General features: G+C 41.9%; 1 protein-coding gene across 3 annotated transcripts in view; it reads right to left on the bottom strand.

The window, feature by feature from the left end:
* Window positions 1-25997, bottom strand: part of ncapd3 (non-SMC condensin II complex, subunit D3) — a 269184-nt gene that overhangs the window by 146651 nt on the left and 96536 nt on the right. For all 3 annotated transcript variants that reach the window (XM_059956769.1, XM_059956770.1, XM_059956771.1), the window contains 3 exons: window positions 10380-10632; window positions 3354-3431; window positions 1968-2042 (listed from right to left, as the gene is read on the bottom strand). In XM_059956769.1, coding sequence (XP_059812752.1) covers window positions 1968-2042; window positions 3354-3431; window positions 10380-10632 — 406 coding nt within the window. The remainder of the gene's footprint in view (window positions 1-1967; window positions 2043-3353; window positions 3432-10379; window positions 10633-25997) is intronic.

The raw sequence follows: 25997 nt of genomic DNA, 5'->3' as shown, positions 1-25997 counted from the left end.
CCTAGGAAAAAAAAGACATTTATCCTCTCTCGGTCTCTCATAATTTTATAAACTTCGATAAGGTCTCCTCTCAGCTCCGTACATTCCAGTGAGATGAAACCCAGCCAATTCAACCTCTCTCTTTATAACTACTGTCTATATCCATCACCACTAAGCTTCTATGCATTCTCCTCAACCCAGAATTTCACCCTACTTGGTTATCATCAACAAACTTGGAAATATTACACTTGGTCTGTTCAACCAAACCATTGCTACAGATTGAGGCTCCAGCAGTGTTCCCTCTGGCAATCCACAAAGTCATATTTTCATGTTACCTTTAAGCATAGAAAGAGACATTTTTACCCATCAAGCCCTTATCAGGACTTAAGGCAATCTCATTTCCCCATTCCTCTTTCCACAAATGTTGCCTGATCTGCTCAGTTTTTTCCATGAATGTTTCTGTTTTGTTTTAGAAAACAACCCTTTCTCACTTCCTTCTACATCCTGCCTTTTAAGCCAATTTCTTATCAATACTGTTACTGACTTCTAATTCTGCCTCAGATTAGCTAACTACCTGTTTGCATGACTACATTTTTGTTATTAAGTCTTTACAAACTTAATATTCTTTAAATTTAAAGCACTAGCACTTTTAAAGAGTTTAATCAATACCAAAGAATGTTTTACTCACATGCTCTATAAAGCCATACGACATAGGAGTAGTATTAAGCTATTCAGTCTATCAAGTCTGCTCCACCATTCTAACATGGCTGATTCATTATCTTTTTCAAGCCCATTCTCCTGACTTCTTATAACTTTTGACTCATGACTAATCAAGAAACTATCAACTTCTGCTTTAATTAGTTTATTTAACTGGGAACCAGCCCTTCCAGTCCAATGAGCCACATTGCCCAGTAGCCCACCTATTTAACCCTAGTCTAATCACAGGACAATTTATAATGATCAATTGACCTTTGTGGGAAGAAACCCAAGCACCTGGAGGAAACCCACATGTACCATGGGGAGAATGTACAAACTCCTTACAGACAGTGCTGGAATAGAACTTTGAATTCTAATGTCCTGAGCTGTACTAGTGTCATGCTATACCCAACGTTTTAGCCTCCATAGCAGCCTGTGGCAATGAATTTCAGATTCACCACCCTCTGAATAAAGAAATTCCTTATCCCTGTTCTAAAGGAACGTTCTTCAATTCAGAGGCTATGCCCTCTGACCCCAGACTCGCCAAATATAGGAAACATCCTCTCCACATCCACTGGATCTAGGCCTTTCAATATTCAATAGATTTCAATGAGATCCTCCCTCATTCTTCTCAACTCCAGCAAATAGTGGCCTACAGCCATCAAATGCTTCTCATACACTAACTTGTTCACTCCCGGTATCATTCTTGTGAACCTTCTCTAGACCCTCTCCAATGCCAACACATCCTTTCATAATCAGCAAGCTCAAAACTGCTCACAATGCTCCAAAAATGCTTTATAAAGACTTAGCATGACATCTTTGCTTTTATATTCTGGACCTCTCAAAATGAATGCTAAAATTTAAAGCATTTGGAGTACACATAACTAAAATAACATGAATTGGGTGAACTATGCCCATATCTGCAAGGCAATGATCCTCTTATGCTGCAAGGTACAAAATCCATGTGCACAAGGGATGCACGTCTCAGATTGTTGCAGAGTTCTACACAATATCCTCAAGAAATTCAATATTGTGCCATGGTCAGGTGTCAAAGTAGCAGCTCTATGATTCTGAACCACTGCTTCCTTCACTGAGGAAATATAGGACCATATTATTAGGTCAGGGATTGCACTGGATGTAGAGACCAACAGATTGATTTTTGTGGTGGTGGTGGGCTCTCAAGGAATACTGGAGTGGTTGGGAACATCTGCCTTTCACATTCATTATCAACCATTTCAGTCTAAGACCTGCAGCAAAAGTACATTTTCACAAAGGTAGCTTTGTGTACTCACCATTCTTGACTGTCAAATTGCCAGCATCTGTGACCTCAACACTTTTTAGTGCATCCCTGCTTTGGCTTGTGGTGGCTGAAGATGTCAAATATTTAAAAGGAAACAAATTAAGTACAATAGTCAAGACTACTTCTAATCTCAGTTTTACTGTGATGCCACTCAAATAAACAAGATGGCAAAACATATTTAAAGGAGGCGATCCTTATAGTTTAATTATAAAGACAGTTTCAAGTCCTGCCCATGGACCAATGAGAGGCTCCAAAGCCATATGTGCCGTCATAATCTCCAAGGAACATGTTTAAGTGAGTGACAGACCAGTAACATTTAATCAGTTAAATACAACTCTATAATAATTTTGTCCTCTTCATTACACCAACCAAACCAAAATACTACTAATTATTCTTACCAGCTGTAAGCAACAAAGTAACAGCATAATCACAATTTGAATTCATTTGTTTTGATGGCTCTACAATCTATGAGCCATTAGCATTATGAAGATAAAAGATAAACACAAAGCAGGTTATATTTCGTTTCCTGATATGGTTCTTCTAAAAATGATGATTAACACCTTGCAATACAATGGATTCCAGTTAATTGGGACATATCAGGACCAGTACATTTTGGCCCAACTAATCAACTGCCCCAAATAGCCGAAGCTTCATGGAAATAGTTAAAAAATTATAAAAAAAGACAAACTACCATCTAACTGAATAACAAACTATGTATTTAAAATGAAATACAGAATAAATTAGAACACTACCAGTACTACTACAGTACTATAGAACTGTATTCATAAAACCCAATAGTTATCGAGGGAGGAATTCATCCAGTGTACATTCTGTGTTCTTCTGATCGCAAGTGAACAAAATCAGCAGACATCTAGTGCGGATAATGGATAATGGACTGCCTTCATTGCCTTCCTGCATCTTGGCAAGGGTCTGAATTTCTTTTTAAAAAAGTCAAATAAAAAACAAAATGATCAAAAATCACTGCTTTTGAATCGGTGGCCTTTGGCCCAAATAGATAACATAACATATGCATGAGCAGCTGACACTATCTAAAAACTGTTCGCTTTAAGCACAGTTTAGTGTCTAACGGCCTCACAAGTGCACATGACTGACACTAATTAGAAACTGTTTGGCAACAGTCTCCTGTCTCAATTAAACAGCATAGTGTCCTAAATAAATTAAGGGAATCCCGGCTATTTTCTCGATAGTTTTTGTTCTTTAAACGTCCCAAATTAGCAGCTGTTCTGATTAACAGATGGCCCAATTAACTGCAATCCACTGTATTTAAATGAAAAAGTTTTGATAAGAATATTTTGCTCATCAGGTTTACAACCACTGCAGAATAAATTTTGAATTTAATCTGTGTTATTTTTCTCACCAGTGACTAATGAATCACCATTTTCTGTGACTTCAGTGGATTCTGGTGTACCCAGGGTCTTGTGTAGAAATTTTGTGGCTAAAAGATTATAAAACGTAGAAGTAAATAACAGTGTCTTTAACACACAAGATGCTATGGATGCTGGAAATCCAGAGCAACACACAGAAAATGCTGGAGGAACTCAACAGGTCAGGCTGCATCTGTGGAAAGAACAGGATCGCTAACTAGTTCTTTCAAACAAACAAATCCTTCACCAACAGTGTAAGGGCCAACTAACCAAGATGCAGTGACTTTATCTGCAGTTTGTCAAAATACTGCAGATTGTCACATTCTGAGCAATTTTGAGAAGAGAATGACAATAACATACATTCCTACAGAAAGAAATTAATTAGTTCCAGACATTAAAAGCTCCAAAATAGATCTTTATCATTGCACAAAATGTTTTAGTATGCAGTACTAAACTCAGTTCAAACTATGATTGTAACCTTAGTGGGGGAAAAATGATATTTCATGACACCTGTGAGAAATTTTAAACTTGGTCAAAATAACAAAAACTTCTGCCTGCATGACATCAGTGGCTGCGGCTAGATACACATAATCTCTTCCCCCCTTGCAAAGGGATAGGTGAGTTGCGCTTGCAGTACGGAAACAATTCAACATGAGGTCATTGTTAAAATTGGTTTTCTGTTAATTACGTTCAGCCTCGGCTGAGACAATAAAATTAGTGCCTTTTGCTGGTAGAGTAGACGCATCCGCAGGCTAGAATTACTATATTTCATTTGGAGAAGGAAGTCGGAAGATCAGAACAGGAGTGCGGCAGGAGCCATTTTGCCATTTTGATTTTTTCTTCTTCTCATCGGAGTTAATACAGGCAGGACTGCACAGATGTGTGACGTCGGGCAGTGAAGCGGGGAAGGTTTAAAAAGGACACAGCCTTATACAGCCGACGGGCAGCGTCATTTGCGGGCAGCGGAGTGAGCCGGGAACAGACTGAAGGCTTAAGGGCTTTGGCTCAACGGGCTTTGGTGGAAACGGGCAAGGCAAGGTAGGTTTAGGTTTCAGTTTTTCCTGTTATTTGAGGAAAGGGGGAATTATGAGTGTGAAGGCAGCTTGTTGTTCTCAGTGTCGGATGTGGGAGGTCCTGGAGTCTCCTAGCCTCCTGGACATCCACATCTGCGCCAGGTGCGCCGAGCTGCAGCTCCATGACCTTCATCTGGTCAGGGAGAGTGAGGAGTTGATAGAGAGGAGTTACAGGCAGGTGGTCACACCAGGACCACGGGAGGCAGACAGTTGGGTCACGGTTAGGAGGGGGAAGGGGAACAGTCAGGTACTAGAGAGTACCCCAGTGGCTGTACCCCTTGACAATAAGTACTCCTGTTTGAGTACTGCTGGGGGGTGGGGGGGGGGTGGAAATGGCCTACCTGGGGGAAGCAACAGTGGCCATGCCTCTGGCACAGAGTCTGGCCCTGTAGCTCAGAAGGGTAGGGAAAGGAAGAGGAAGGCAGTAGTAATAGGGGACTCGATAGTTAAGGGGTCAGATAGGCAATTCTGTGGACACGATCAGGAGACCTGGATGGTAGATTGCCTCCCTGGTGCCAGGGTCTGGGATGTTTCTGATCGCGTCCAAGATATCCTGAAGTGGGAGGATGAGGAGCCAGAGGTCGTGGTACCAATGACATAGGTAGGAAAAGGGAAGAGGTCCTGAAAGGAGAATATTGGGAGTTAGGAAGGAAATTGAGAAGAAGGACCGCAAAGGTAGTAATCTCAGGATTACTGCCTGTGCCACGCGACAGTGAGGGTAGGAATGGAGTGAGGTGGAGGATATATGCGTGGCTGAGGGATTGGAGCAGGGGGCAGGGATTCAAGTTTCTGGATCATTGGGGCCTCTTTTGGGGCAGGTGTGTCCTGTACAAAAAGGACGGGTTACACTTGAATCCTAGGGGGACCAATATCCTGGCGGGGAGGTTTGCTAAGGCTGCTGGGGAGACTTTAAACTTGAATGGTTGGGGGGTGGAAATCAAATTGAAGAGACTAGGAGAGAGGAGGTTAGTTCACAAATAGAGAAAGCTAGTAGACAGTGTGTGAGGGAGGATAGGCAGGTGATAGAGAAGGGAAGCGCTCGGACTGAAGATGTAGGGGAGAAGGAAGAAAAAGATAATAAAGTTGCTTTCACTGTTAGGGATAAACAGAGAGGAAGAGGTGGAGAGTTTCTTAAATGCATCTATTTTCATGCTAGGAGCATTGTAAGAAAGGTGGATGAGCTTCGAGCATGGATTGATACCTGGAAATATGATTTTGTAGCTATTAGAGAAACATGGTTGCAGGATGGGTGTGATTGGCAACTAAATATTCCTGGATTTCGTTACCTCAGGTGTGATAGAATCGGAGGGGCAAGAGAGGGAGGTGTTGCATTGCTTGTCAGAGAAAATATTACGGCGGTGCTCTGGCAGGATAGATTACAGGGCTCACCAAGGGAAGCTATTTGGGTGGAATTGAGGAATGGGAAAGGTGCAGTAACACTTATAGGGGTGTATTATAGACCACCTAATAGGGAGCGAGAATTGGAGGAGCAAATTTGTAAGGAGATAGCAGATATTTGTAATAAGCACATGGTTGTGATTGTGGGAGATTTTAATTTTCCACACATAGACTGGGAAGCCCATTCTGTAAAAGGGCTGGATGGTTTGGAGTTTATAAAATGTGTGCAGGATAGTTTTTTGCAGCAATACATAGAGGTACCGACTAGCGAAGGGGCAGTGTTGGATCTCCTGTTAGGGAATGAGATAGGTCAGGTGATGGACGTATGTGTTGGGGAGCACTTTGGGTCCAGTGATCACAATACCATTAGTTTCAATATAATTATGGAGAAGGACAGGACTGGACCCAGGGTTGAGATTTTTGATTGGAGAAAGGCTAACTTTGAGGAGATGCAAAAGGAGTTAGGACTGGATTGGGACAGTTTGTTTTATGGGAAGGATGTAATAGAGAAATGGAGATCATTTAAAGGTGAAATTTTGAGGGGACAGAATCTTTATGTTCCTGTTAGGTTGAAAGGAAAGGTTAAAAATTTGAGAGAGCCATGGTTTTCAAGGGATATTGGAAACTTGGTTCAGAAAAAGAGGGAGATCTATAATAAATATAGGCAGCATGGAGTAAATGAGGTGCTCGAGGAATATAAAGAATGTAAAAAGACACTTAAGAAAGAAATTAGAAAAGCTAAAAGATACGAGGCTGCTTTGGCAAGTAAGGTGAAAATAAATCCAAAGGGTTTCTACAGTTATATTAATAGCAAAAGGATAGTGAGGGATAAAATTGGTCCCTTAGAGAATAAGAGTGGACAGCTATGTGTGGAGCCAAAAGAGATGGAGGAGATTTTGAATATTTTCTTTTCATCGGTATTCACTAAGGAGAAGGATATTGAATTCTGTACGTTAAGGGAAACAGGTAGGGTAGTTATGGAAACTATGGCGATTAAAGAAGAGGAAGTACTGGCACTTTTAACGAATATAAAAGTGGATAAGTCTCCGGTCCTGACAGATATATTTCAAATGTCATTAGAAACGGGGATAGTGCTGGAGGATTGGCGTACTGCTCATGTGGTTCCATTGTTTAAAAAGGGTTCTAAGAGTAAACATAGCAATTATCAGCCTGTAAGTTTGACGTCAGTGGTGGGTAAATTAATGGAAAGTATTCTTAGAGATGGTATATATAATTATCTGGATAGACAGGATCTGATTAGGAGCAGTTAACATGGATTTGTGTGTGGAAGGTCATGTTTGACGAAGCTTATTGAATTTTTTGAAGAGGTTACTAGGAAAGTTGACGAGGGTAAAGCACTGGATGTTGTCTATATGGACCAGTAAGGCCTTTGACAAGGTTCCACACGGAAGGCTAGTTAGCAAGGTTCAATCGTTAGGTATTAATATTGAAGTATTAAAATGGATTCAACAGTGGCTGGATGGGAGATGCCAGAGAGTAGTGGTGAATAACTGTTTGTCAGGTTGGAGGCCGGTGACTAGTGGTGTGCCTCAGGGATCTGTACTGGGTCCAATGTTGTTTGTCATATACATTAATGATCTGGATGATGGGGTGGTAAATTGGATTAGTAAGTATGCAGATGATACTAAGATAGGTGGCGTTGTGGATAATGAAGTAGGTTTTCAAAGCTTGCAGAGAGATTTAGGCCAGTGGGCTGAAAGGTGGCAGATGGAGTTTAATGCTGAGTTTAGTGTGAGGTGCTACATTTTGGTAGGACTAATCAAAATAGGACATACATTGTAAATGGTAGGGCATTCAGGAATGCAGTAGAACAGAGTGATCTCGGAATAATGGTGCATAGTTCCCTGAAGGTGGAATCTCATGTGGATAGGGTGGTGAAGAAAGCTTTTGGTATGCTGGCCTTTATAAATCAGAGCATTGAGTATAGGAGTTGGGAGGTAATGCTAAAATTGTACAAGGCATTGGTGAGGCCAAATTTGGAGTATTGTGTACAGTTCTGGTCACCGAATTATAGGAAAGATGTCAACAAAATAGAGAGAGTACAGAAGAAATTTACTAGAATGTTGCCTGGGTTTCAGCACCTAAGTTACAGAGAAAGGCTGAACAAGTTAGGTCTTTATTCTTTGGAGCGTAGAAGGTTGAGGAGGGGACTTGATAGAGGTATTTAAAATTATGAGGGGGATAGATAGAGTTGACGTGGATAGGCTTTTTCCATTGAGAGCAGGGGAGATTGAAACAAGAGGACATGAGTTGAGAGTTAAGGGGCAAAGTTTAGGGGTAACACGAGGGGGAACTTCTTTACTCAGAGAGTGGTAGCTGTGTGGAACAAGTTTCCAGTAGAAGTGGTAGAGTTAGGTTCGGTATTATCATTTAAAAAAAAATTGGATAGGTATATGGACAGGAAAGGAATGGAGGGTTATGGGCTGAGTGCAGGTTGGTGGGACTAGGTGAGGGTAAGCATTCCGCACGGACTAGAAGGGCCGAGATGGCCTGTTTCTGTGCTGTAATTGTTATATGAATATAGATAAAGTGCAAAGTATCAGTGAAGTTAGGAAAAGAAGTGCAAAGTGCATTTCAAAATGTCATGTTAAATAAAGTGCACAAGTAGCAAGAATTTCTAAAAGGGATACAATTTTATTCAAATATGAAAGGACAAGAGAAGCCTACTACACTCTTTAGCCAGAGGGTGGTGAATCTGTGTAATTCATTGCTACAGATGGCTGTGGAGGCCAAGTCACTGCTTCATGGTGTAGTGAGATCAGTTCAAGACGGGCATACTACAACTAAATATGTCTGTGACTAATGTTCTGGAAGGAAGGCTCACTTATACATTAAAGAAGATTTAAATTAAATTAGCAGGTGCAAGGACATCAGCAATAAAAAAGGAATGAGGTGCACAAAGGAGTATGAGTGTTCAAAGCAGATAAAAGCAAACACTAAAAGGAATGCTACAACAGGTTTAGAATGCGTGTGCATAAATAGACAAACGATGGTGAATATTTGCACAAACTGCAAATGCAGGTAACCAACTGGGATTATGATACAGCTTTGATATCAAAAACAGCTCTAGGCTTAACATCACATTACAGGTTGTTCAGAGAAAACAAGGAAAATGAAGCCACCCAGGAGAGCGGCATTGGATTCGGTGCACTCTACCAGAGGTGGTATGGATCGGCATCCAAACTGGAGTTGGTGCTGCCCTCCGGTGTTTGCTTTGCAGAAGACCAGCTATAGGTCGACTGCAGACCGCTGCAAACATTCATGGACTTGGTCCTGGACTATATTTTGTTTTGTGTGACTGTATTTTATTGATATATGTGTTTGCTATCTTATACGTGCCTCGTGCTGTGTGTGACTGTTGGTACTGTGTTTTGCACCTTGGCCCTGGAGTAATGCTGCTTTGTTTGGCTGTATGGTTGAATGACAATTAAATTTAACCAGGAAACGAAGAAATGATGCAGAGACACAATATGTTTGAAAAGTCAAGTGCAAGACCTGTTTTGTAAAAGACACAGAGAAAAGACAGATACACAACTGGAAGCGTTCTAAGGGAAGCGATGACGAAGGAGATGAGTAGAAAAGCCTATATGCAGGAGAATGACAGGTGTGCAAAAGGGGCTTAAATTACATAATACTGTGGAATAATGGACAAAAGGGTGACATTTCTGAATGTGTTTAGAACTTCCTTGATCTCTGTGCTTCAGACAAAGGACAGAGGAATTGTTAGATCTGGAGAAATAAGTGCACCAGACTGAAGGAGAGATGTCTAGACAACCTTGTTCAGGGGCAAAGGGTATTTGAAGACTTGTGACCAGAAAGGTCCCAGTCAGGTTGAAGGGGCCAGCTCTGTGCACCAGCTAGACTCCTCACAGAAGGCATAGTGTCCACCACAGTGATGGGAAAAAAATTTCGTAAAGTGATCATCCCAATCAGAAAGTCTTGAATATAAAATTCATTGCCAGAGGGCGGTGGAGACCAATTAATTGGGTGTATTTAAGGCAGAGATAGATATGTTCTTGATTAGTAAGGATGTTAAGGATTATGGGGAGAAAGAAGAAAAATAGAATGGGGGGTAGGGAAGAAGAAATCAACCATGACTGAATGGCACAGTAGACTCAATGGGCTGGATGGCCTGATTTTACTCCGATATCTCATCTCATTTAATACAGAGATGAGGAAAAATATTTCTCTCAGATGATCGAAACTCCTTTCTTCAAAAGTGGAAGAAGAGTCTGAATATTTTCAAGGCCAAAGTTGAAAGTTTACTGTGTAAAGACAGAAATGTGGAATTGAGATTACAATTTGATCAGTCATGATCCTTTTGAACATCAGTGCAGGTTGGGTAAGCCAACCCTTGCGTTTAACACACAGTACGTTATATTCTGCAACAAATCAACATGTGTAAATCTGACAATTTATTGAAAATTGTATATATTTCAATTTTGCCTATATACTGTAAATTCAAAGAGAAGTTTGTGCAAAGCAGAAAAGTACTGAAAACGTTGCTTCGATTACAGTTCTACTTACCGCCCAGCAGCAGTTCTTGAACAGACTCTAAAGCTGTTGCGATATTTAAGTCTAAACATTGCGCAAGACAAGATAGTGCCCTGCTCCGGACTGTAGGAGCCTTATCCGAGCATCTACCCAAGATCACCACCTGGATCCAATACTTGCTCTTTAGATATTTCTGATGCTCTGGCAGAATAGTACTATCTTCTTTCCTATCAGGTAATTTCAGCAAAGCCATTATTACATCCAAGGCAAAACTTCTGTAGGCTACCTAAAAACAAGAGAAATAAAGTACAAATCATTTCCTTTCTCACAGAGTGTGTAGGAGACACAAACCATTCAGAGGAAGGTTCTCACAGCTGCTGGGACCTGACCTTTGCTATTGCCTGTGTGGTGTTCTCTTTCCTCCTACACACCAAAGGTGTGCTGATAGGTTAATTGGCCACTACAAATAAGTGGCAAAATAGCCACTGGAAAGCAAATACAATATTAGCATTCATTTCCAGAAGACTAGAATATAAAAACAAGGATGTAATGCTAAGGCTTTATAAGGCATTGGTTACACCACGTTTACAGTATTGAAAGCAATCTTGGACCTCTTATCTAAGAAAGGAATTGCTGGCATTGAGGAGGGCCACGTGAGGAAGCTCATGAGAATGATCCCGGGAATGAAAGGCTTATTGTATGAGGAGCATTTGATTGCTCTGGGTCATTACTCGCTAGAGTTCAGGAGGGATCTCATTGAAACCTATTAAATATTTAAAGACCAAAGACACAGTGCACATGGAAAGGATGTTTTGATTAGTGGGAGAGTCTTGGACCAAAGGGCATAGCCTAAAATCAGAATCAGAATCAGGTTTATTATCACCAGCACGTGACGTGGAATGTAACTTAGCAACAGCAGTTCAATGCAATACATAATCTAGAAGAGAGAAAAAAATACGTAAATCAATTACGGTATACATATTGAATAGATTTTTTGAAAATGTGCAAAAATGCAAATACTGTATATTAAAAAAAAGTGAGGTAGTGTCCAAGGATTCAATGTCCATTTAGGACTTGGATAGCAGAGGGGAAGAAGCTGTTCCTGAATCGCTGAGTGTGTGCCTTCAGGCTTCTGTACCTCTTGCCTGATGGTAACAGTGAGAAAAGGGCATGCCCTGGTTGCTGGAGGTCCTTAATAATGGAAGCTGCCTTTCTGAGACACTGCTCCCTGAAGATGTCCCGGGTAGTTTGTAGGCTAATCCCCAAGATGGAGCTGACTAGATTTACAACTTTCTGCAGCTTTGCCTTTTTTATGACATCAATATGTTGGGCCAGGTTAGATCCTCAGAGACACCTAGGAACTTGAAACTGCTCACTCTCTCCACTTCTGATCCCTCTATGAGGATTGGTATGTGTTCCTTTGTCTTACCCTTCCTGAAGTCCACAATCAGAGCTTTTGTCTTACTGACATTGAATGGCAGGTTGCTGCTGCAGCACCACTCCACTAGTTAGTATATCTGTCTTTTTTTTTTGTGGATTCTGTGTGGATGAGTGTGTGCCCACAAAGACTTACTGCACATTCCCAAACCAAAAGCTGTGGATAAACCAGGAGGTACATCGTCTGCTGAAGGTTACATCTATGGCGTTCAAGTCTGGCAACCCAGGCCTATACCAGAAAACCAGGTATGATTTACGGAGGGCTATTTCAAGGGAGAAGAGACAATTTAGAACAAGGTTGGAGGCGACATTGGATGCACGGCAACTCTGACAGTGTCTGCAAGACATTACTTCCTACAAAGCGAAACCCAATAGCATGAATGGCAGCAATGCTTCACTACCAAATGAACTCAACGACTTCTATGCCCACTTTGAAAGGGAGAACACGACTACAGCTGTGAAGATCCCTGCTGCACCTGATGACCCTGTGATCTCTGTCTCAGAGGTCAATGTTAGGCTGCCTTGAAAGAGAGTGAATCCTCGCAAGGCAGAAGGTCCCAATGGAGTACCTGGTTTGGAGAAGGAAGTCGGAGGATCAGAATGGGAGTGCGGCAGGAGCCATCTTAAATTTTTCTTATTCTCATTGGAGTTAAGAGAGGCGGGACTGCGCAGGCGTTTGACGGCGGGAAGTGAAGCGGGGAAGATTTAAAAAGGACACAGCCTTATACAGCGGGCAGCAATGTTTGCAGGCAGTGGAGTGAGCCGGGAGCAGAGTGAAGGCTTAAGGGCTTGGGCTCAACGGGCTTAGGCAGAAGCGGGCAAGGCAAGGTAGGTTTAGGTTTCAGTTTTTCCTGTTATTTGAGGAAAGGGGAAGTATGAGTGTGAGGGCAGCTTGTTGTTCTCCGTGTCAGATGTGGGAGGTCCTGGAGTCTCCTAGCCTCTCGGAAGTCCACATCTGCGCTGGGCTGCAGCTCCTAAAGGACCGTGTTAGGGAACTGGAGCTGCAGCTCGATGACTTTCATCTGGTCAGGGAGAGTGAGGAGTGGACAGAGAGGAGTTACAGGCAGGTGGTCACACTGGGGCCACGAGAGGCAGATAGGTGGGTCACAGTTAGGAGGGGGAAGGGGAAGACTCAAGTACCAGAGAGTACCCCAGTGGCTGTACCCCTTGACAATAAGTACTCCTGTTTGAGTACTGTTTGGGGCGGGGGGGGGGGGGGCGACAGCCTACCTGGGGGAAGCAACAGTGGCCGTGCCTCCAGCACAGTGTCTGGCCCTGTAGCTCAGAAGGGTAGGGAAAGGAACAGGAAGGCAGAAGGAATTAGGGGACTCAATAGTTAGGGGGTCAGATAGGCAATTCTGTGGACGCGATCAGGAGACCCGGATGGTAGTTTGCCTCCCTGGTGACAGGGTTTGGGGTGTTTCTGATCTCGTCCAAGATATCCTGAAGTGGGAGGATATCTTGGACGGGATATCTTGACCGCCTATGGGACTCCAGCTCCGGACTTCTTCTCAGGGTTTACTCCCATAGTCTTTCGAATGATTGGGTGTGGCCGCAAGGCAGCGGAGGTTTTAAAATCGGAGTTTTCCTTCTCCTAGATGGGCAGTCAACCAGGACTAACGAGCCCCACCTGCCCGAAGCATCTGGTTTTGAGGCACCAGAAACCCGCCTTTGTCCCTTCTCCCGTTGGTACGAACAGTTCCGCTATGTGAAGGCCGGGAGCTGGACTTAGTTGACAGAGGCTATTTGAGACGCAAGCCATGTGGAAGCATTTTATTTGTAGTGAGAGCTTATCCTCATTACCACCTCCGGCTATGTCAACCTTAGAACCCATTCCCATTAGTCCTTCTTTATAAGACCATAAGACCAAGGAGCAAAATTAGGCGATTTGGCCCATTGAGTCTGCTCCACCATTCTATCATGACCAACTTATTATCTTTCTCAACCCATTCTCCTGCCTTCTCCCTGTAAACTTTGACACCCATTACTAATCAAGAACCTATCAACCTCTGCTTTAAGTACATCCAAAGACCTGGCTTCCAGCTGTCTGTTGCAGTGATTTCTACAGATTCACCACCCTCAGGCTGAAGACATTTCTCCTCATCTCTGTTCTAAATGGATGTATCTCTATTTTGTGTGGATTGTTGTGGATGAGTTTCTTCTCAGGTACTGGTATAATTGTTGCCTTTTTGAAACAAGTGGGAACTTCCGCCCGTAGCAGTGGAGATTGAAAGTGTTCCTTGAGTACTCCCGCTAGTTGGTTGGCACAGGTTTTCAGTCTTATAACCATATAACAATTACAGCACGGAAACAGGCCATCTCGGCCCTTCTAGTCCATGCCGACGCTTACACTCACCTAGTCCCACTGACCCGCACTCAGCCCATAACCCTCCATTCCTTTCCTGTCCATATACCTATCCAATTTTACTTTAAATGATAATACCGAACCTGCCTCTACCACTTCTACCAGAAGCTCATTCCACACAGCTACCACTCTCTGAGTAAAGAAATTCCCACTCATGTTACCCTTAAACTTTTGCCCCCTAACTCTCAAATCGTGTCCTCTTGTTTGAATCTCCCCTACTCTCAATGGAAAAAGCCTATCCACGTCAACTCGATAAATCCCCCTCATTATTTTAAATACCTCTATCAAGTCCCCCCTCAACCTTTTACGCTCCAAAGAATAAAGACCTAACTTGTTCAGCCTTTCCCTGTAACTTAGGTGCTGAAACCTAGGTAACATTCTAGTAAATCTTCTCTGTACTCTCTCTATTTTGTTGATATCTTCCCTATAATTTGGTGACCAGAACTGTACACAATTCTCCAAGTTTGGCCTTACCAATGCCTTGTACAATTTTAACATTACATCCCAACTCCTATACTCAATGCTCTGATTTATAAAGGCCAGCATACCAAAAGCTTTCTTCACCACCCTATCCACATGAGATTCCACCTTCAGGGAACTATGCATCATTATTCCTAGATCCCTCTGTTTTACTGCATTCTTCAATGCCCTACCATTTACGATGTATGTCCTATTTGGACTATTCCTACCAAACGGTAGCACCTCACACTTATCAGCCATCTGCCATCATTCAGCCCACTCTTCTAAGTGGCCTAAATCTCTCTGCAAGCTTTGAAAACTTACTTCATTATCCACAATGCCACCTACCTTAGTATCATCTGCATACTTACTAATCCAATTTACCACCCCGTCATCCAGATCATTAATGTATATGACAAACAACATTGGACCCAATACAGATCCCTGAGGCACACCACTAGTCACCAGCCTCCAACCTGACAAACAGTTATCCACCGCTACTCTCTGGCACCTCCCACCTAGCCACTGTTGAATCCATTTTACTACTTCAATATTAATACCTAACGATTGAACGTTCCTAACTAATCTTCCGTGCGGAACCTTGTCAAAGACCTTACTGAAGACCATTTCGACAACATCCACTGCTTTACCCTCGTCAACTTTCCTCATAACCTCTTCAAAAAATTCAGTAAGATTTGTCAAACATGACCTTCCACGCACAAATCCATGCTGACTATTCCTAATCAGAGCCTGTCTATACAGATAATTATATATACCATATCTAAGAATACCTTCCATTAATTTACCTACCACTGACGTCAAACTGACAGGCCTATAATTGCTAGGTTTACTCTTAGAAACCTTTTTAAAACAATGGAACCACATGAGCAATACGCCAATCCTCTGGCACCATCCCCGCTTCTAATGACATTTGAAATATTTCTGTCAGAGCTCCTGCTATTTCTACACTAACTTCCCTCAAGGTCCTAGGGAATATCCTGTCAGGGCTCGGAGATTTATCCACTTTTATATTCCTTAAAATTGCCAGGACTTCCTCCTGAAGGAGTCAATCACTCCTGATGAAGGGTTTCGGCCCGAAACGTCATCACTACCTTCTCCGATAGATGCTGTCTGGCCTGCTCAGTTCTGCCAGCATTTTGTGTTTTTATTAAATTCAAGGCAACATGGATGCACCCTAGAGCCAAACAATGGCATCTGATCATTGTCCGTCAACGTGACATCTGAGACGTAGTCATCACACGAGCCATGCAAGGAGCAGAGTGTTGGACGGACCATAGAGTCCTCCTCAAGCTACACATCGTTCAATCTCACAAAAAGCGTCCAAAGACAGTACGGGCATCCTTTAACACCTCCAAACTTCAGCACCCTCCGTGTCTACGTGAATTTCAAAATACTCTTAAACAGAAACTATCAACAAACCAGCCACTCACTGGTAACCCAATCCAGAAATGGAGCCATTTCAAACATGCTATAACTGAAACGGCAAAATCAACACTAGGGCGCAGAAAGCGCACCCACCAAGATTGGTTCAATGAGAATAGCACCATCATCGATGACCTACTCACCAAGAAGAACAAGGCATTCAAAGAATGGCAGGATGACCCAAACTCCTCCTGCAAAAAGGACAGATTCAAGTCCTATCAGACACTCGCTCAAAGGGAAATCTGTAATAATGTGCGACACATGGTGGAATAAGAAGGTGGATGAGGTTCAGCACTATGCTGACACAAACAACACCAAGCAGTTCTTCAACGCCATCAAGTCTGTCTTTGGTCCCTCAAGGTCAAGCATAGCACCACTGCTTTCTGCAGATGGATCCTCGCTTATCAAGGACAAAAAGGGCATCAACACCAGATGGAAGGAACACTTCAGTCAGCTCCTGAACCGCCCCTCCACTGTCAACCAGTCAGCACTGAACCAGATTCCCCAGAGCCCAGTCCATGAGCTCCTCAACAACCCCCCACTCCCTGACCGAGGTCAGCACAGCCATCAAACAGATGAACTGTGGCAAAGCACCAGGCAAGGATGGCATTCCCGCAGAACTGTTCAAAGCCCTCAACCAGGAGTCACTCGAAGCATTCCAGGACGTCCCGGTCAGTATCTGGGAAGAGGAAGTAATGCCACCCGACCATCGGGATGCTGCAATAGTCGCCCTATACAAAAACAAAGGCCCTCGCACAGACTGTGGGAACGACTGGAGCATCTCCTTACTTTCCATCGCCGGCAAAATCCTAGTTCGCATCATCCTCAACCGACTTATTTCAACAGTATCCACAGGAAACCTCCCAGAATCACAATGCGGCTTTCGGCTTAAACGCACTACTGTGGATATGATCTTCACTGTTAGACAAATGCAGGAGAATGCATGGAACAGAACATAAACTTGTACTTTGTCTTCATTGATCTGACTAAAGCATTTGATACTGTCAACAGAGAAGCCTTGTGGATTATCCTTGAGAAACTTGGCTGCCCTCCAAAGTTCAACCTCATACGCCTCTTCCATGACAACATGACTGGAGAGATTCTCTCAGCTGAAGAACCTAGCGAGAAATTTGACATAACCAATGGCGTTAAACAGGGCTGTGTGCTTGCACCAGTACTTTTCAACCTTTTCTTCATTCAAGTACTAATGCATGCCGTCAAAGACCTAAACCTGGGCATTTATATCAAATACCGCCTGGATGGGTCACTCTTTGACCTACGTCGCCTTGCAGCACAAAGACCCTCCGAAAGCTGTTCATAGAAGCACTCTTTGCAGATGACTGTGCACTCATGGCGCACCCAGAGGACCACCTACAAACAATGGTCAGCAGATTCTCCGCCACATCTAAATTGTTTGGCTTGACAATCAGCCTCGGTAAAACAGAGGTCCTCCTGCAGCCTGTTCCTAACAGCGCCCCACCACAACCATGCATCACCATTGATGACACACAACTTCAGAACGTTGACAACTTCAAATACCTGGGGAGTACCAGCTCCAGTGACAGTGCCCTTGATAAAGAAATCACGTCAAGGATCCAGAAAGCAAGCCAGGCACTCAGAAGGCTCTGGGTCTGAGACTTCCGGTAAGATGGCGATTGCTTAGCTGCTCCAAACTTTTGTTCCGTTATTTTCGCTATCTTTGCACTAAATGTCTCCATTTTTTAAACCTTAATTAGGAACTTTATTTGGTTTCTTTTACTTGCCTGTGAACACATCTACCTTACAATGTCTAGCAAGAGTTCTAAAACCGGGAGAAAGGAAGTTGCTGCCCTGTCTTCTGAGACCCTCGCTGCGCTAGAACAACACCGCGACGATATTTTAAAGGAATTTAGAACCGCTTTCAAACAGCTGGAAGCCAAACTGGATCGGATCAACGATAGAGTGGACGAACATGCTGAACACTTATCTTGCATCAATTCGACTTCTGTAAATTTAGAAAGTCGTGTTTGATATTTGGAGACTCTCTGTTCCAGCCTAGAAGAAAAAAATAATAAACTCCTTTCTAAAATGGTCGATCTCGAAAATCGGAGCAGACGTTGTAACCTTCGTATTCTTGGGTTGCCAGAGGCCACCGAACAGGGATCAACTGTGAAGTTTTTCGCCGAGTTCTTCTGTGAGATATTCGGGAAAGATTTGCTTCCGAATCTGCCCGAGCTCGAGAGGGCACACAGGGTCTACGTTCCCCCCGGAATTCTGGGGTTGCACCCGAGACCTTAAAGATGCACGCTGAGTTTAAAGGCGTAATGGAAGTGCTTTTTGATCGTGGTGTTAAACCCACTCTTCGCACTCCTGCCGATTTACGAATCACGCTTAATACTAGAAAATATAAGTGGTTTAAGTCAGTGAAGGAGGCTGAGGCATTTGTTGCAAGTCTTCCGGCTATCCAGCCATCTTCGGAACCCGATCGGTCCTCCTAAAATGGTGGATAAGTACTTCTCGTAGTAAAATTACTTTTCCCAGACTCAGACTTTACTTGAATCACTCAGACACTATTTATTGAAACTCTAAGGGCTGTTGACAATCTCTCCCTGGATTTGGAGTGTCTTTTTTAAATAGACATTCTGTGCTTAATGTTTCCCTATGGACATTTAAATAGTACTTGTGTAATCTATTTTATTCTTGTATAACTTTATCTATAGAGTTCTACAATTGACTCTAACTTGTTTTGGAGGTTTGAAGTCTTTTTTGAAGGCCTCCCTGTTTGTTGGTTCACAGTTTAACTGCTGATTATTTTTTATTTATTATTTTTTTTCACCTTTTCTTTTAATCTTTGATTTTTTTTCCCTTTCTGTAAATGGTTGATAAGTACTCTTCTTGAATCTGTAATTTTCCCCTTCCTTTTTTTTCCCTTTTCTCTTACTTTATTCTTCCATAATTTTTCGCGGGTAGGTTAGTTTTGGTTTTCTTCCGATTTTCTCTGTATTAAGTTTTATATTTCTGCAGAAGATGTTCCAATTTGTAGTTATGTTTTCTAGTGCATAAACTAGTTACTATTTGCTAGAGTATTTATACGGAACTGCTGTTAATGACACAGATCTGGAAATTATATTTGGGTTAATTTTTTTGGTAGAGCTAGCTGCTTTTTTTGGTAGCCGTCTAGTTTTGGGTTGTGTGGATGGGGTGGGTTTTCCAGTTCCAACATCACTCACTGTATTTATTGTTTGTCTTTATTGCTCAGGACATGTTTATGTTTAGATTTCACGAATCTATGCTTACATTTCTGCTCCCAGGCTGCTATCATATTGCTTGACTTTTTATATGCCTGCTGCCTTTCATGCATTAGTAATTGATAATGGCTAGTGCACTTAAATTCGTGAGCTGGAATGTAAAGGGATTGAATCACCCTGTTAAAAGGAGGAAGGTATTCTCACATATTAAACAACTCAAAGCCGACATTGCATTCCTTCAAGAAACCCATATTCGTTGTTTTGATAACTCCCGGCTTCTGTCAAAGTGGGCAGGTCAGCATTTTCATTCATCCTTTGCCGCTAAAGCTAGGGGAGTCTCCATTCTTATTAACTCAAATATTCCTTTTGAACTCCATAATAAAATATCTGATACAAATGGCCGTTTTATTATTGTTTCTGGTAAACTATACAACACTAAAGTTGTACTAGCAAACCTGTATGCCCCAACTTTGATGATTTTAACTTTTTTGAACGTTTTTTTTCTTCACTACCAGACTTAAACTCATACTCTCTTATACTGGGTGGTGACTTCAACTGTTGGTTAGATCCTAATCTGGATCGATCGTCCTCTGTTACCAGATCACCTACTAAATCTGCCTTAGCTATCCGATCGTTTCTCTCTAATTTTGGTATCTCTGATATATGGCGTTTCCTTCATCCTACTGAGAGGTTATTCTTTTTTTTCCACATGTTCACCATACCTTCACTAGAATTGACTATTTCTTACTCGATAACCAACTTATCCCATTGGCCTACTCTTATGACTATCAGAGTATACTTATTTCTGACCATGCCCCAATTACTCTGTCTTTAAACTTTCCTGGTCTCCCTCAGAGGAATAAACACTGGCGGTTTGATTCAACTTTATTATAGGATGATGATTTTTTAAAATTTATTAAGGATCAGATAACCTTTTATTTTAACACTAATACATCACCTGAAGTGTCATCCCAGATTGTCTGGGATGCCATGAAAGCATATCTGAGGGGTCAAATAATCTCTTAAACAGCAAATCTCAACAGAAGATCCTGTGCAGATCGATTAGACCTCATTAACCAGATTAAAGAATTGGATCAACTATATGCTCAAACTAAGAACCCTGAACTATACAAGAAGCGTGTTGAACTCCAAACGAAATTTAATCTTCTGTCTACTCAATCTGTCGAACGCCAACTTCCCGAAAGTAAGAGTCGCTTTTACACTCATCGGGATAAGTCTGGTAAATTTCTAGCCAATCAGCTGAGGCGTTCCAAAGCCAAACAACATATTACAAAGATCCGGAAGGAGAACGGAGACTTTACATCGGATCATTTAGAAATTAATGACGCATTTAAAAATTTTTATTCTCGGCTTTATTCCTCTGAATCTTCGAAAGACAATATCTCTGCTGATCAATTTTTAAAGAATCTGAATATTCCTTGACTTTCATCTGATTCTAAAGCCAAACTTAATGCGCCTATATCATCAGAAGAAATATCTTTTGCAATTTCTGCACTGTACTCAGGGAAATCTCCTGGACCCGATGGGTTCCCTGTAGAATTTTATAGATCATTCTCATCACTTCTTTCTCCTCAGTTACTTTCAGTATTATCTGATTCATTTAATTACGGCAAATTGCCACCCTCTTTCAATGAGGCATCTATTATTCTTCTATTAAAAAAGGGCAAAGACCCAACAGAGTGTTCCTCGTATAGGTTGATTTCTTTGCTCAATGTTGATGTAAAGATCTTAGCTAAAGTTTTGGCTCATAGATTAGAAATCGTTATTCCCTCCATTATCTCTGATGACCAATCCAATCAGGTTTTATTAAAAACCATCTCCCTTTTTTTAACATTCGGCGTTTATTTAATATCTTATACTCACCTCCAACTGGGATTCCTGAATGTGTTATTTCCCTCGATGCAGAGAAAGCATTTGATTGTATAGAGTGGAACTACTTTTTTGCAGTTTTAGAAAAATTTGACCTCGGTCAAGGTTTCATCTCTTGGATCAAATTGCTGTACCTGTGTCCTACTGCTTCTGTTTTAACTAATTTTCAGAAATCCCAGGTATTTAATCTCAAACGTGGCACCCGTCAGGGATGCCCCTTAAGTCCCTTTCTCTTTGATTTGGCTATAGAACCTTTGGCTATAGCATTTTGAAATTGTCCTGAATTGACCTGGATCTGGAGAGGGGGTGTTGAGCATAAAGTTTCTCTTTAGGCTGATGACTTATTACTCTTCCTCTCAAATCCATCCACATCCTTACCTCCAATGTTTTCACTTCTTGACCAGTTTAGCCTGATCTCTGGCTATAAACTTAATTTACATAAGAGTGAACTTTTCCCAATTAATAAAGAAGCACAAGAATTAACATTTCGTGATCTCCCTTTTAAAGTAGTCCATAATCAATTTACTTATCTTGGAATTACAGTCACAAGTAAGTTTAAAGATCTCTTTCGTGAAAACTTTGCCAATCTTTCATCTACTATAAAACAGAGTCTGGTACAATGGTCACCTCTATCTATGTCTTTGGTAGGTCGTATTAATGTTGTTAAAATGTATGTTCTCCCCAAATTTTTATACTTATTTCAATCTATCCCAATTTTTATTCCTAAATCTTTTTTTGATTCCTTAGACTCTATTATTTTGTCATATCTGTGGAAGAATAAGCGCTCTAGAATTAATAGAGTTTATCTCCAAAAATCTAAAAAAGAGGGCGGCATGGCTTTACCTAAATTTCGTCTATATTATTGGGCAGCTAATATACGTTGTGCTACCTTTTGGTCTTTCTTCCATGGCCAACCCAAGTGCCCTAATTGGGTGGCAAAGGAGTTGAGCTCCACTAAAGAATTATCTATCTCTGCACTTCTTGGCTCTGCACTCCCTAGCAGTCTGTCCAGATTAATAGCTAATCCTCTTGTTAGACACACTTTGCGTATATGGGCTCAGTTTAGGAAAAGCTATGGTTTCCATGGTTTTTCCGTTTCCAGCCCTGTCATACATAATCACCTTTTTTTACCTACCACATAATATTCAGCATTCCAGGTTTGGTAATAGGAAGGGCATTAGACGTTTTGAAGATCTCTTCATTGATAATCGCTTCGCTTCTTTTCAGCAGCTCTCTGTTAAGTTCAATCTGCCCAATGCTCATTTTTTTAGATATCTCCAAATTAGACACTTTATTGCTCCTTTAATTCCTAACTTTCCTGAAATGCCTGCGAAAAATGCTATGGACTTATTCCTTTCCATTAATCCACTAGGTAAAGGATTAATATCAATTATCCAAGATAAATTAGCAGCCTTACAACGGGCCCCTGTGGATAAAATCAAAATGGCATGGGAGCATGATTTAAATACCTCCTTATCTGATGAGAGCTGGGACTCGATTCTCAAATCGGTTCACTCAACCTCTCTTTGTGCTCGCCATTGTCTTTTACAGTTTAAGATTGTTCATAGAGCCCATATGTCCAAATCTAAACTATCTTGATTCTACCCTGACATTAGTCCGCTCTGTGATAAATGCAAGAGGGGCGAGGCCTCTCTCATTCATATGTACTGGTTCTGTCCTAGCTTGGAGAAATTTTGGAAAGATGTCTTCACTACATTATCATATATTCTGAATCGGCACCTAGAACCAAACCCTTTAATTGCTTTGTTCGGTTTCTGGGGCGAGACAGATTTACGTCTGAGTCCGACCAAATGCTGAATATTATCCTTTGCCTCTCTCCTGGCTAGACACTTGATCCTCCTTAGATGGAGAGATGTTGCCCCGCCCACGCATGCTCAATGGCTTAACGACGTTATGGCCTGCTTGGACCTTGAAAAAATTCATTATTCAGTTCTTAATTCGGACCTAAAGTTCCATAAGGTCTGGGGACCTTTTATTGAGTACTTTCAGAACCTTCCTTTTGATTAGGGTTTTTTTTTCTTTTCGGTCCCTTGCTTTCAGCTCCTTTTTTTTTCTGGTAGTAGGCATTACTATCCTCTGTTACTAAGTGTATTCACAGTCTGGGAGTTTGATTGTCCCGATTTATATTCTCTATATTGTGTTGTGGTTGGTCTGGAGTTTTTTTTTGTGTTGTGGGGCTTGGGAAGGACACTAAGTTTACTTGCCTCCAATTTAGGTGTTTTTTTAAAATTCTCTTTCTCTGTATCATATTGTCATTGTATGCTTAATTTTGCACTGTATTAATGTTCCTAATTGTGATTTGGGGTTTTTTAATCTGTAAAATGTATAAAAAAACTAATTAAAAAAAAGGCTCCGGGTCAAAGTTCTGCAGCATAAAGACATTGACCTCTCCACTAAACTGAAGGTTTACAATGATATTGTGGTCTCATCACTTCTACATGGCTGTGAAACCTGGACACTGTATCATAGACATGTCAAACAGCTTGAACAATTCCACAATCGCACTCTGCGATCAATCATGCAAATCCGCTGGCAAGACTCTATCTCCAACCTGACAGTCCTGGACCGAGCCAATTCCACAAGCATTGAAGCCAAGGTTTTGAAGGCTCAGCTCAGATGGACTGGCCATGTGATCCGCATGGATGAGTCCAGAATGCCACATCAGTTGTTCTACGGAGAATTGGAGCAGGGCAACTGTGCCCAAGGTCGCCCAAGGAAGAGGTGCAAGGACAAGCTCAAGTCAAACCTTAAGTGGGCCAAACTCCAGCCCCGTGATCTCGAACACACTGCTACTGATCGGTCCAACTGGCGCAATCTATGCTCCAAGGCAGCAAACAACTTCCAAGCCAACTGGCGCATGCAGTGCCTCAAGGCGAGTCAAGAAAGACACAGGAAGGCGTCCTCTCCTGCCCCAGCAGACAGACAGACAGACATACTTTACGGATCCCAAGGGAAATTGGGTTCCGTTACAGCCGCACCAACCAAGAATAGTGAAGAAATATAGCAATATAAAACCACAAATAAATAAATAAATAAATAAATGGATAAGTTGATCATGCGAAGTGGAATTAAGTCCAGGACCAGCACTATTGGCTCAAGGTGTCTAACACCCCGAGGGAGGAGTTGTAAAATTTGATGGCCACAGGCAGGAATGACTTCCTATGACGCTCAGTGTTGCATCTCGGTGGAATGAGTCTCTGGCTGAATGTACTCCTGTGGCTAACCAGCACATTATGGAGTGGATGGGAGTCATTGCGGTGCTCCTTGCCCCATCTGCGACTGTATCTGCGCTTTGGACTTCGGCCTCAAAAGTCATATGCGTGCCCACAGACATTCACTGTGCAACACATTCGTCTTCCTTGGACTTCAAGAGACTACTACTAAGGATGGGAATGTAAGAGAGCGTGTAAGAGAACAGGACTACAGGCATAGAGAATGGGACTGATACGATTGCTCTGCTGGGGGCAAAGGCACTGCTGATGGGTTGAACAGTTTGCCTGTACTGTAATGTAAAAGTAAAAGATACTATAAGCAGCAGAATAGAGGTGCTTCCTGTTAGGGATCATTCTAGTTATGAAATTATGGATTGACTAAAATTAGAACCAGTCTTCAGAAATAAAACCTGTACACAATTTAACTTTGAATTGATATTTTGTGGTGGCTAAATCAATTACTGGGTGTGGGACATTCTCTGTCTCAATTGAAACTACACAAAGGAAGACAACAGCTGAATGTTTCTGCTATTAGCATATTGTTAAATGTGTATCCCTAGCACTCAATAGACAATACAGTCACCTGTTTTGTCAATTAACATTCTAGTTAGTTGTAAATTCATGTAGAATTTGAACAAATGGAGAGTTTGAAAGGAGTAGGTGAAGGGTCTCAACCTAAAACGTCAACTGTTCATTCATTTCCTGACCTGCTGAGTTCCTCCAGGGGGAAGGGGGGTGGGGGAGTGGGGGGAGAAAAACATTATATTTTGCATAGCTGGCTTTAGGAACAAACACCAATACTGAATATTCAAAGGGATTCTGCTAATTGGGATGTACTGCCGTTGTAAATTTGTCATTCTGTAAATATCCCAAATGACTATATTCCAAATGGTAAAACTAGTTAATTATTTAATATCTTTGTGTTGAAGGAGTATTATCGGGAGAGTGAGATTCTCTTGGACTCTCTTTGAAGATTTACTTTATGAATAAAGACTTTTATATTTCCCAGTCACAGCTTCCTTCTGGCTCAGTTTTAGTCAGTTACAACAATTCCCTCATTATCTGGATAACTGACAGCCAACGGCACTTTAACTGGTGTAGAGAAAGATGCATGAAAGTAATTGGGAGGAATTGACGGGAACACAAGAATAATAAAATGGAGGCAACACACATAAAATGCTGGAGGAATTCAACAGACCAGGCTGCATCTATGGAAAAGAGTAAACAGTCGACGTTTTGGGCCGAGACACTTCACCAGTCCCAATGAAGGGTCTTGGCCTGAAAAGTTGACTGTACTATTTTCAATAGATGCTGCCTGGCCTGCTGAGTTCATCCAGCATTTTGTGTGTGTTGCTTGGATTTCCAGCATCTGCAGATTTTCTCTTGTTTAAGAATAAAATGGATTTTGCGGGGGAGAAGTTTTAATGCTCCATGATAGTTGGCATGGATTTGGTGGGCTTACAGGACTGTTTCCATGCAATTTCATCCTTTGACTCCTATAAAAGGGGCAACAGAGTAGCACAGAGGATAGTGTAATGTTTTACATTCTCCCTGTGACTATGTGGGTTTCCTCCAGGTGCTCCAGTTTCCTCCCACA

The sequence above is a fragment of the Hypanus sabinus genome, chromosome X2 (assembly GCF_030144855.1).
Source record: "Hypanus sabinus isolate sHypSab1 chromosome X2, sHypSab1.hap1, whole genome shotgun sequence".
NCBI lineage: Eukaryota > Metazoa > Chordata > Chondrichthyes > Myliobatiformes > Dasyatidae > Hypanus > Hypanus sabinus.
Note: the sequence above shows the minus strand (reverse complement) of the source record. Positions and strands in the feature narration are given on the sequence as shown.